Genomic DNA, 12,523 nt, shown 5'->3' on the forward strand with positions numbered 1-12,523 from the left:
TATAGCAACACGTAGCCTATTAAAGGCCTATAATAGACTCATCTATGAAGATGCGCTTATTATCGCCAATAGTCCTATATTGCGTAGCATATTGGACGGTCAGTCGGCAATATAAGTTGCTCCCTGTTACAATGTTACCATTTGTATCAGCCCTTTCAAAATGCCCTAATTCTTCGTGACACCCCTCATGAAGGTACACTGATTTTCAAAATGCAATATTCCCATCACTTTTGTTGATTTTATTCTCATTCCTCAAAATCATTATGCCTACTAAAGTTGTTCAGACCAATCCACTGCTCATAACCTACATTGGCAAAAGTTATGCAAACCCTTTGGAATTACCCTGATTTCTGCATAAAATGGTCATCAATTTGGATCTGACCTTCATCTAAGTCACAATAGACAGTGTGCTTCAACTAATAACACACAAACAATTATACGTTTGCATTTCTTTATTGAACACACCGTGCAAACATTCAGTGCAGGGGGGGAAAAGTATGTGAACCCTTTGATTTAATAACTGGTTCCTTTGGAAACAGTAACCTCAACCAAACGTTTTCTGTAGTTGCGGATCAGACCTGCACAACGATCAGGAGGAATTTTGGACCAATCCTCTTTTCAAAACTTCAGTAATATTCTTGTGACGTCTGATGTGAACCGCTCTCTTGAGGTCATGCCACCATCTCAATCGGGTTGAGGTCAGGACTGACTGGGCCACTCCATAAGATGTATTTTCTTCTGAAGCCATTCTGTTGATTTACTTCTGTTTTGGGTCGTTGTCCTGTTGCGTCACCCAACTTCTGTTGACCTTCAATTGGCAGACAGCCTTACATTCTCCTGCAAAAAGTCTTGATAAACTTGGGAATAATTTTTCCATTGATGCTAGCAAGCTGTCCAAGCCCTGAGGCAGCAAAATAGACGCAAACCACGATGCTCCCTCCACCATACTTGACAGTTGGGATGAGGTTTTCATGTTGGTGTGCTGTGCCTCTAAAAAAAAAAGAAATTCTCAACACATAGTGTGTCCCTTCCAAACAACTTAACTTTAGTTTCATCTGTCCACATAATATTTTCCCAGTAGTGCTGTGGAACATCCAGGTGCTCTTTTGCAAACTTCAGACGTGCAGCAATGGTTTTTTTGGACAGCAGTGTCTTCTCCCGTGGTGTTCTCCCATGAACTCCATTCTTGTTTAGTGTTTTACGTATCGTAGACTCGTCAACAGAGATGTTAGCATGTTCCAGAGATTTCTGTAAGTCTTTAGCTGACACTCTAGGATTCTTCATCTCATTGTGCTCTTGCAGTCATCGTTGCAGGATGGCCACTCCTAGGGAGAGTAGCAACAGTGCTGAACTTTCTCCATTTATAGACAATTTGTCTTAATGTGGACTGATGAACATCAAGGCTTTTAGAATTTGTGTAACCCTTTCCAGCTTTATGCAAGTCAACATTTCTTAATCTTAGGTCTTCTGACATCTCTTTTGTTCGAGGCATGGTTCACATCAGGCAATGCTCCTTGTGAATAGCAAACTCAAATTTTGTGAGTTGTGTAGGGCAGGGCAACTCTAACCAACATCTCCAATAATCTCATTCATTGGACTCCAGGTTAGCTGACTCCAATTAGCTTTTGGAGAAGTCATTAGCCTAGGAGTTCACACATTTGTCCAACCTACACTGAATTTTTTTATTATGTTTTCAATATAGACGAGAAATACAATTTGTGTTATTAGTTTAAGCACACTGTCTATTGTTGTGACTTAGATGAAGGTTAGATCAAGTTTAATCAATTTATGCAGAAATCCAGGTAATTCACAAAGGGTTCACACTTTTCTTGGACTGTATATCAATCAGCTTTGCGCCAGGTGCCTCTTAGTAGGCTATAGTTTGAACTTTATAATGTAAAATTATATTTTTTTATACCATGAATATATCAATTGACATCAATTCATTATGGTGAAAAAACTATTAAATCATATGCTGCTATAAATAGTCATGCTACGTTATTTTTCTTCATCAGCCACTAAGCTTTAACAGGACACATGATGGTGTAGGATGCAGTGCGAATTAAACACAGCAACAACAACAAAAAGTCCTCACTGTCAACTGCGTTTAATTTTTCAGCAAACTTAACAAGTGTAAATATTTGTATGAACATAAGATTCAACAACTGAGACAAACTGAACAAGTTCCACAGACATCTGACTAAGAAATGTAATAATGTGTCCCTGACCAAAGGGGGATCAAAAGTAACAGTTAGTAGCTGGTCTGGCCACGTGCTGCATTAAGTACAGCAGTGCATCTCCTCCTCATGGACTACACCAGATTTGCCAGTTCTTGCTGTGAGATGTTACCCCACTCTTCCACCAAGGCACCTGCAAGTTCCTGGACATTTCTGTGGGTAATGGCCCTAGCCCTCACCCTCCGATCCAACAGGTCCCAGACGTGCTCAATGGGATTGAGATCCTGGCTCTCTCTCAGAACACTGACATTGCTGTCTTGCAGGGAATTATGCTTGTTCTGTGCATTATGGCTGGTGGCATTGTCATGCTGGAGGGTCAAGTCAGGATGAGCCTGCAGGAAAGGTACCACATGAGGGAGGAGGATGTCTTCCCTTTAATGCACAGCGTTGAGATTGCCTGCAATGACAACAAGCTCTGTCCGATGATGCTGTGACAGACCGCCCCGGACCTTGACGGACCCTACCAAATCGATCCCGCTCCAGAGTACAGGCCTCGCTGTAATGCTCATTCCTTCAACGATAAACGCGAATCTGACCATCACCCCTGGTGAGACAAAATCGCGACTCGTCAGTGAAGAGCACTTTTTGCCAGTCCTGTCTGGTCCAGCGACGGTGGGTTTGTGCCCATAGGCAACGTTGTTGCCGGTGATGTCTGGTAAGGACCTGCCGTACAACAGGCCTACAAGCCCTCAGTCCAGCCTCTCTCAACCTGTTGCGCACAGTCTGAGCACTGATGGAGGGATTGTGCGTTCCTGTTGTAACTCGGGCAGTTATTCTTGCCATCCTGTACCTGTCCCACAGGTGCAATGTTTGCATGTACCCATCCAGTGCAGGTGTTACATGTGTTCTGCCACTGTGAGGACGATCAGCTGTCCGTCCTGTCTCCCCTGTAGCGCTGTCTTAGGCGTCTCACACTACGGACATTGCATTTTATTTCTCTGGCCACATCTGCAGTCCTCATGCCTCCTTGCAGCATGCCTAAGGCACTTTAACGCAGATGAGCAGGGACCCTGGGCATCTTTCTTTGGGTGTTTTTCAGAGTCAGTAGAAAGTCCCCTTTAGTGTCCTAAGTTTTCATAACTGTGACCTTAATTGCCTGCCGTCTGTAAGCGTCTTAATGACTGTTCCACAGGTGCATGTGCATTAATTGTTTATGGTTCATTGAACAAGCAGGGAAACAGTGTTTAAACCCTTTACAATGAAGATCTGTGAAGTTATTTGGATTTTTACAAATTATCTTTGAAAGACAGGGTCCTGAAAGGGATGTTTCTTTTTTTGCTGAGTTTATATGGGTTGGGCAACAGTACCTTCCACTCAATATCAGATTAGAAAGATGTTGTACTTACAATGTTGCAAGGGGTAGCAATAACTTACAACATGCTGCACCAACACTTTATTACATCAATAATACATTCATACGATGTAATCGATTGAAACACACACAGCTGTTATTGCTTAATTCATTGTCAAACAGTAGAGGTAGTGTTTCCTCTGTTTCACACTGAGGTAAAGCCCCTCAACCCTCTTCTGGAGATGCTCCGTCTGCCCTGTCTGAAGTGTGGCTGTCAAACAGGGCATATTACAAACATGACTCCACTGACATCAATGCAATTATGAAGTTGATTCAGAGAAACATTCACTTTTCTACCTGTTGGATTCTGGCTTGAAATATACTAATTCCTATCATCATAATAGAAAGTATTGATTACTTTACAGGTATAAGAAATGTATGTTTTAGGGGTCAATGAAGGGTGAATAGGAACTTTGGGTATGGAAAGTTACTGAGTAAGACAGGGGGAAGTGCAGGAAGTTCATATTCTGTTCAAACATGTTATTGCTGAATATGAATATTTCTAAGGAAGGAGGCAAAGGCAGGCCAGTTTCTGTGGAACTGGGACAATGAGGGATGTGGAACTCAACTTGAGATAAGGTCAGCAGTTGAACGAGAGAAGACGCTGGGGGGGCTACAGTCCTATTCCACACATACACATACACTTCCATGCCCGTGAGGGTCCTAGACTTAGGCAGGCCATGACAATACCAGTGAGAGGAACTTAGTGTTTCTGCATAACAACAGAGTGTTTATCTTAGACATGCAAGGTGGCAATTCCATCCATTCACATGCAGAACGGAGAGGGTGCATTTTTAGAAGCAGGTCTAACTCTGGGCATGCCTGCACAACTTTCTGCAAGTAAAGCCAGTATTGGCATACAACATCGCAGCAGAAAAAGCCCACCGTGCCAGTAGAAGACAGCTCCTTCTGCAAGTACATTGCTTAGGCATATATTTCGCCTCTGTACATATTGAGAGGCTTAAGGAGCATGCCGTGTGGCAAACTGCTATCTCGAGGCCCTCATCTACTTTGGCAGATGATTTTCCCGAAGTCTCTTTGGCTGCTGTCCACTCTGACGTGCCACACACTCCTTTGCCTGGCGTCTACAACATGAAAATCACAGTGGTGCAGAGATTAACTTACAAGAAACAAGTTCTAAACTACGTGACATTAAGCTATGCTATAGAAACTGTGATTGGTCTTTGTATGGACATGTTTGACGAAGGATGACACATCGTCTTTCGCCAGGAAGACATCATAGAAGCCCTTCTCAACATTAAATAGAGAGTCAGACTGCAAGAAATACATCACAAAATTATACATAAAACCAAACCGCCAGGGTGTGGCAAGTAGCCTAGAGAGGTGGGTTGCTGGTTCAAGTCCCAATCTCTGTGTGTGTCTGTGTGTCTCGGAGGGATCTAGATAAAGCAAAAAGACAAATCACTGTCCCACAATATAACATCACAAACACATACTTAATAACAAAAAGAAGACCAGCATGCACTTTAAGGTGGTGTAATTATACCCTGAACAAAACATCAACACAGAAGGTAGTACAAACCCTAAGGCTTTCCGGAAGTGGTATTGCTTGCGATTCCTATCCACTGATATAGCATGCATCTCCTGTGAGCAGTGCGGTGACTTTAACATTTAATCGGACTTATTTATCTAATCAACTGACTATGTTAAGTTCTTACCTGATTTTAAATTATGTAACAGTTAACCCATTAGGATTTGGGGCACCACGAAGCGGTTCTTTAAATAGTTACCATCTCCCAAATTAAACTCAAGGTCTTTACTTATTTCATCTATAAACAACTTATTAATCATAACCTCATATCATCATTCTGAACAGTCGTAACCTCCGGCATATGCAAAAACCTGAGCCTTATGATTCAGTACTACACAAATTGGTTTAATTATTTATTTACTAGCTAACTAAATGGTAACATAAACATATACACTTAATACATTAGCAACCGGTCCCTAGCAGACTGACAACAATATGGCTGCTTGTTATAAAAGTACATGGAGGGAGATCGAGAGAGGGACAGACACTTAATGTTGTTACATTTAGAGTCTACTTTCACTTTGCATACGAACCACTGCCTGCTTGGAGTAAGATCATTCATGTCAGACTGACACGCTCTCTGACCTAACTAAGGGCAAGGCTTGTCACTTGTACAAAGTTATGCAAAACTTATATTTTATGGCTCCTAAAAATCATGTCCCTCTTAACAAAATGTTTTCATAGTTCATGCACAACGTAGAGGATGGAAACTTCGTACATGTAGTGTGTGTACAGTATTTCCTTTATATATTTTTTAATGACATCACAAAATAACAACCAGACCGACATCCGTGTTCTTTTAGGTCGCCTCTGACCATTCCCCTCATTATATTTTAGAAATATTGTTCCAGTATTCGCTTTAAAACGTGTTAGAGTTTCGGCGGGAAAACCTGTGAAACAAAGGCACATCTCTCCGGTGAATTTGGAGAGCGAGAGAGCTGAATGTTCTGTCCTTGATTTACAGCAGGGCGTGAGCTGTCAACTGCAACCAGCTCCCTTCTCACACCTCTGCGGGTGAAAGGGGGTCTGACTGAAGTTATTTACTGCAAAGCTGATCTGACCTATTTGGATCCTCACAGGACAGTCATGACAGCAGGCAGGACAATGGAGGAGATCGTTTACACAAAGCTTGTCCATTTCCAACCGCCCATGCATCCATTCGGGGAATGCCTTCTGGAATGTGTCGACATATCTTTGCACTCTAATAACATGCAAAACGTAGAGGTGTAGGGGCAATATTAACGACTCATTCAAATTATCATTTGATTAGTATATACACACACTTACTCTACCAAAGTGCTTTGTTCTTCCATCAAGCATTCCCACAAATGCTTGACGGGCACATCCTGGGGCCAGCACCTTCATGTCTTCAAAGGACTTGAAGAGGTCCACTGTGACGATGGTCCTGTGAGTCACGGTGGCTGGCCAGTAGCCACTTTTCAAGTTCGTCCACCCCCACTGTCCAATGTCTCAGACACCCGGAGCAGTTCAGAGCAGAAAGGGACAGGTTGTAGTTCCGAGTCAGGAGTAATTAATTATGTTCTTTAATAGCATGTGAATAGAAGTAAAGTCCTTAAAAACCACATACTTACCATTTTATTCCAATCAGGATGACCTGCTTGCCACTCATCATTGTCAGGACACTGGAGGCACAACCACACAGCTGTGGTAAAAGACAAACTAGAAACCAAAATGTGACAAAGAATCACAAGTAAATTGTTATATATATATATATATATTTGGACTGATGCATTAAATTGTGCAGCATGACAAAAAGTTGGTATTGCAGGAGGTACTATCAGATTTAATTTGAAACAGCAAATCTATAAAACGCACACTTTGCTCCTTCAGAGACTCTGTTGTACAAAACCTTGGTGCTGTGGGTGGCTATGTCACATGTGGCAGAGAGAAGATGCCTGGGCAGTCCTCTAGCACAACCGCATCCTCACTGTTGCAATACTGACACTGGCCCAACACAGTACCTTCAGCAGAGAGCATGCTGTCCACCATTGCCTCTCTTTCCCCCCCACTTGTATGCACTCTGCCCAAGTCACCTTTGGAGTTACATGACAATCTGGCCCTGTGAAACTCTCTATCAGCTCCTGTAGGTCCTGCATCAGGGAGTCAGGGAGAACTCATGAAAATAATAGCTTGGCTGTATTAAATTTTTTAAAGGTTTGGCATTCTAGCATACTGTACCTGTATCATGGGGGGATAGGTGCAGGGGTACTGCGGGAGGATTTTTTGAATCTATTTTCAATACATGCAACCCAAGAGTTCATGCCTGCAAGACAAAGGCTTAGGTTACAGTCAATCAGTCTGAGGATTTGAAAGTTGCATAGCACCATTTTGTATTTTAATCCCACATTGAAATGAAAGCCAATGAGCCAGCTAAAATTCATCAGTATATTGTAACTGCATTTAGTACTAGTTAGAAATGTCCTAAATGGTAGTCATGCTGCCTGACAATTTGAACGACTCTAGCCTTGATGAGGCCCTTACTCTCTTGGGGTTGTGTGTAGCGTGATTTCCTTAGGGTCAAGCGACCTGACTTCAAACCTACCTCAGGTCAAATGAGCAGAAGTAGGATAGTGTATGAAGGTCAAACGCAAATCCTATTAAGGCGTTAGGGATTTGTGATCGAGAAGCAACGGTTGTGTTTTCTGAACCAAGGGAGTAGTGTAACAATTCTAGCCTTGATAAGTCTGTTAAGAAATCTCCCAAGGGAGATCTCACTCTTGGCATCTCCGTTGGGGTTCCTTTAGGGCAGGGTTTCCAAAACCTCTCCTCGGCCCCTCCAGACATTTCACATTTGAGTTAACCCTTAACTGGCACACATGGTTCAATTAGTCAACTAATCATCAAGCCTTTGACTAACTAAATCAGGTGTGGTAATTTAGGGTTAAAACAAAAATGTGAAACTTCTGGGGGGGGCCAGTGGAGATGGTTGGGAAACCCTGTTTTATGGTCCGATGCTCCAGGGTCAAGCTCTATTTAAGGCGGTACTCACCTTCGCCATTAGCTGTAATATGGTCACCTGTTAAGGGTGAGCTTCTCGTGGTGAAAATGGAGTTGGAGGAGTGGAGGCACTAGCTGGAGGAAGCAGAGCATCCGTTCATTGTGTGGACCGACCACAAGAACATGGAATATCTCCGCACAGCCAAGCGTCTCAATTCCAGGCGAGCCCTGCTCTTCACCCGGTTAAATTTCTCCCTCTCCTACCGACCAGAATCGAAGAACATCAAGCCAGATGCACTGCCCCGCAGCTACATCCTCGGACCCCGAGACCATCCTTCCCACCTCGTGTCTGGCGACGATACTCAGTTGGGGGGGGGGGGGGGGCAGACAACTGGATGTTTGTGCCTGGCACTGTCCGCTCCTTGAGTTTGCCCACTCCTCCAGGCTTGCCTGCCACCCGGGCTCCCGTCGCACCCTGGCCTTTGTGCGTCATCGCTTTGGTGGCCTACCAGACAGTATCGAAGTAACAAAAGTTTATTACTAGAACAGGGGGCAGGCAAACAGGTCAATGGCAGGCAAAGATCAGTAATCCAGATCAGAGTCCAAAAGGTACAGAACGGCAGGCAGTCTCAGGGTCAGGGTAGGCAGAGGTCAATAATCCAGTGTGGTGGGACAAGGTACAGGACGGCAGGCAGGGTCAGAGCAGGCAGAACGGTCAAAACTAGAAACAGGCCGGCGCAAGGGGGGAAAAAAGCTGTTAGGCTTGACGAACAAAACAAACTAGCAACAGACAAACAGAACACCGGTATAAATACACAGGGGATAATGAGGGGAGATGAAAGACACCTGGTGGGGGGTGGAGACAAACACAAAGACAGGTGAAACAGATCAGGGTGTGACAAACTACTTTGGAGGTTATGATTATCCTAGCTAGCAATGCATACCAATATTGTGGATCATGAGTAAAAGCCTTTAAAGTGAAGGAAGTGATGTTTGGATGTGGGTCATGAACTGATCGCATTTGAAACTCATGATCCACAATATTATCTGTACTCTTAAGGTCACTGACTGAATGGATAAAGAAATATCTTGCATGTCATACTTTCCCTTCCCTTTGGAACCCTCAAACACTTTATTTTCTCCAACAGGCCGGTCTCTCCATATCTTAATAATTTGATTGATATTATATAGGTTACTTACAACTGAAGACTAGGTCTATAGGACGTATTTGGTTCTACAAGGTAACACCATAGACTTATAAGTCAATTCGCATCCCTTATCATTCAACCATTGCTTCACAAGGCTGCTGGGAATCCAAAGCAAGCAGGGTCTGTAATGTTGTTCTGCCACCATGTCTGAGGTGAGGATGATGGAGATGTGATAAAGAGGATGCATGGAGGACATACTGATGCAATTGTACCTGTATTTGTAGCCAATCAGATACACAGAAAACCTCAGGTGGTAAAGCCCATCTACAATACACCATTTTATTACTGATATGTTCTGCTGACTGGAGATGTTTAGGCTACTCATTATGATTATGTTTAGTTGTGTAGGGCAGCCATGTAAACTACAGTACAGCAGCATGAGCATTGAGGAGTAAAAGTGAGATCAACATAAATAGTATTCAAGTTCTATGATGTTTTTTTGAAATTGGGTTGTTTTTAATAAAGTGTCCCAGTCTCATTCCCCAACTGGACATGCTTTAGGATCATGCAGTCTGTGGTCAAACTAGCTAAATTAATGGTTCCTTTGAGAGATAGTACAGGGTCTCTCACATTGACACAGACTTTACTACAAGCTGAGGAAGTGTATGGTGAAGAATATCTACAGCATTTATTTCGACTAGGCTAAATGGAGTAATGGTAAATAAAATGTTTTACCATGATTAAAATATATATGTATTTATCAGTCATTTGTTAAAATGTAAAGCTTATTTTGACAAATTATAGCTTTTGACAAATTATTGTCAGTGTTGCTGACTGTTTTATTTCAAACTACTTAGATCATGAAATGGAATGACTGACATTCGTGTTTGAACTTGAACCCACTCTTCTTCATCAGTGCTTCTCCTCTCGATTGGAATTCTCACATTCTCATGTAATATTTTGGCACATAGGACCCTGCTGTGGGTTTCTGGATTATGACAATTTACTTGTGTTTCATAGGTGCGAGTATAAGGAGCCGTTCTTCACCATGCCCAAATTTAGAGCGAGCGGATGGGCGAGGTCTCCTGCCTGCATACATCACTACCTCCTGAAGCTCATTTTTCTTATTTAAGCGACAACCCAGAAAGCATAGATTTGAACGAGAGAGACGTTTCCCCTCTACGCATAAACTCATTACTTTTTACTGTTGGTGGAACGACTGTCCACAAATTATTTAAAACAAATGGGGGCATTTTGGTTTGTGGAGCTGGGCGTATTAATATTATTTCTCCAGGTAAGATTTTTTTTATTCTACTTTAAAAGTAACACGTAATGTAGGCTACGCCATTTACCTGGGAATACGTTGGGTACAGTTCAATTGAAATTGAAGGGGCTTTATTGGCATGGGAAACATATGTTTACATTGCCAAAGCAACTGAAATAGATACTAAACAAAAGTGAAATGAACAATAAAATTAACAGTTAACATTACACTTACAAAAGTTCCAAAATAATGACATTTCAAATGTCATTATGTTTATATACAATGCTGTAATGATTTGCAAATAGTTAAAGTACAAATGGGAAAATAAATAAATAAATATAGGTTGCATTTACATTGGTGTTCTTCACTGGTTGCCCTTTTCTTGTGGCAACAGGTCACAAATATTACTGCTGTGATTGCACACTGTGGTATTTCACCCAATAGATATGGGAGTTTATCACAATTGGATTTGTTTTAGACTTCTTTATGGGTCTGTGTAATCTGAGGGAAATATGTGTCTGTAATATGGTCATAGTGTAATTGCATTTCTATGGAAATCTGGTGAATATTTATTTTATGACCTTGTGCAGTTGACTATAAATAATTAAACTGTTTATTTACTTTTTTCCTTTTGTAAGGCTTTCAAACCAGGGTTGTCGGAGTCAAAATGTCTTCCAGGTTTCAATTCAGAAATGTACATTTTTAAAGTGGAAAGAAACCACTTACAAAGTGGCCAGAGTCTTGGGAAAGGTAAGAACTAACTAATGGTAGCTTCCTAACTGTCATACATTTTTGCCCTGTCTTGTGCTAACATCACGTTCAAAACAACTGGGAAGTCGGAAATCTCCAACTTCAGTGTGTTCAAAACTTGGGGGGAAAAACGAGCTCCGATTGGGAAATATCTATTTGAACCTTCAACAAAAAATTGCCCTGAATAATTCATGCTGTTCTGGAAGAAAAGGGTGGTCTCACCTGGTACTAGATGTACCTAATAAACTGGTGAGTGTAATTGAGCTCAGCTGAATAAAATAGAAAGGATACTTTTCCCATTCTGGACCGATTTTCGCATGTGAAGTGGCTATGTTGAGCATAAAAGTGATAATTTGGAACCAGTCCTATACGCTAGATTTAGAGTTATTTGGTAACTTAGTTGTGAATGATACAAACCTTTTTAGAATGTCTTAGAAATCAAACATATAAACTCAGCAAAAAAAGAAACGTGCCTTTTTCAGGACCCTGTCTTTCAAAGATAATAGGTAAAAATCCAAATAACTTCACAGATCTTCATTGTAAATGGTTTAAACACTGTTTCCCATGCTTGTTCAATGAACCATAAACAATTAATGAACATGCACCTGTGGAACGGTCATCAAGACACTTACAGATGGTAAGCAATTAAGGTCACAATTATAAAAACTTAGGACACTAAAGAGGCCTTTCTACTGACTCTGAAAAACACCAAAAGAAAGATGACCAGGGTCCCTGCTCATCTGCGTGAACGTGCCTTAGGCATGCTGCAAGGAGGCATGAGGACTGCAGATGTGGCCAGGGCAATAAATTGCAATGTCCGTAGTGTGAGACGCCTAAGACAGCGCTACAGGGAGACAGGGCGGGGCAGCTGATCGTCCTCACAATGGCAGACCACGTGTAACAACACCTGCACAGGATCGGTACATCCAAACATCACACCTGCGGGACAGGTACAGGATGGCAACAACAACTGTCCGAGTTACACCAGGAACGCATAATCCCTCCATCAGTGCTCAGACTGTTCGCAATAGGTTGAGAGAGGCTGGACTGAGGGCTTGTAGGCCTGTTGTAAGGCAGGTCCTCACCAGACATCACCGGCAACAACGTCGCCTATGGGCACAAACCCACCGTCGCTGGACCAGACAGGACTGGCAAAAAGTGCTCTTCACTGATAAGTCGCGGTTTTGTCTCACCAGGGGTGATGGTCAGATTCGCGCTTGCCTGTACTCTCTGGAGCGGGATCGATTTGGATGTGGGGGTCCT

General features: G+C 42.4%; 1 protein-coding gene across 1 annotated transcript in view; it reads left to right on the forward strand.

The window, feature by feature from the left end:
* The first annotated feature begins 10,382 nt into the window (after positions 1 to 10,382).
* The window catches only part of LOC139575933 (B-cadherin-like), a 75,138-nt gene continuing 72,997 nt past the window's right edge, over positions 10,383 to 12,523 (forward strand). Inside the window, exons 1-2 of the mRNA XM_071401406.1 lie at positions 10,383 to 10,540; positions 11,149 to 11,260. Of these exons, the coding sequence (XP_071257507.1) occupies positions 10,490 to 10,540; positions 11,149 to 11,260 (163 nt within the window). The 5' untranslated portion in view covers positions 10,383 to 10,489. The remainder of the gene's footprint in view (positions 10,541 to 11,148; positions 11,261 to 12,523) is intronic.

Source organism: Salvelinus alpinus, chromosome 5 (assembly GCF_045679555.1).
Source record: "Salvelinus alpinus chromosome 5, SLU_Salpinus.1, whole genome shotgun sequence".
Classification (NCBI taxonomy): Eukaryota; Metazoa; Chordata; class Actinopteri; order Salmoniformes; family Salmonidae; genus Salvelinus; species Salvelinus alpinus.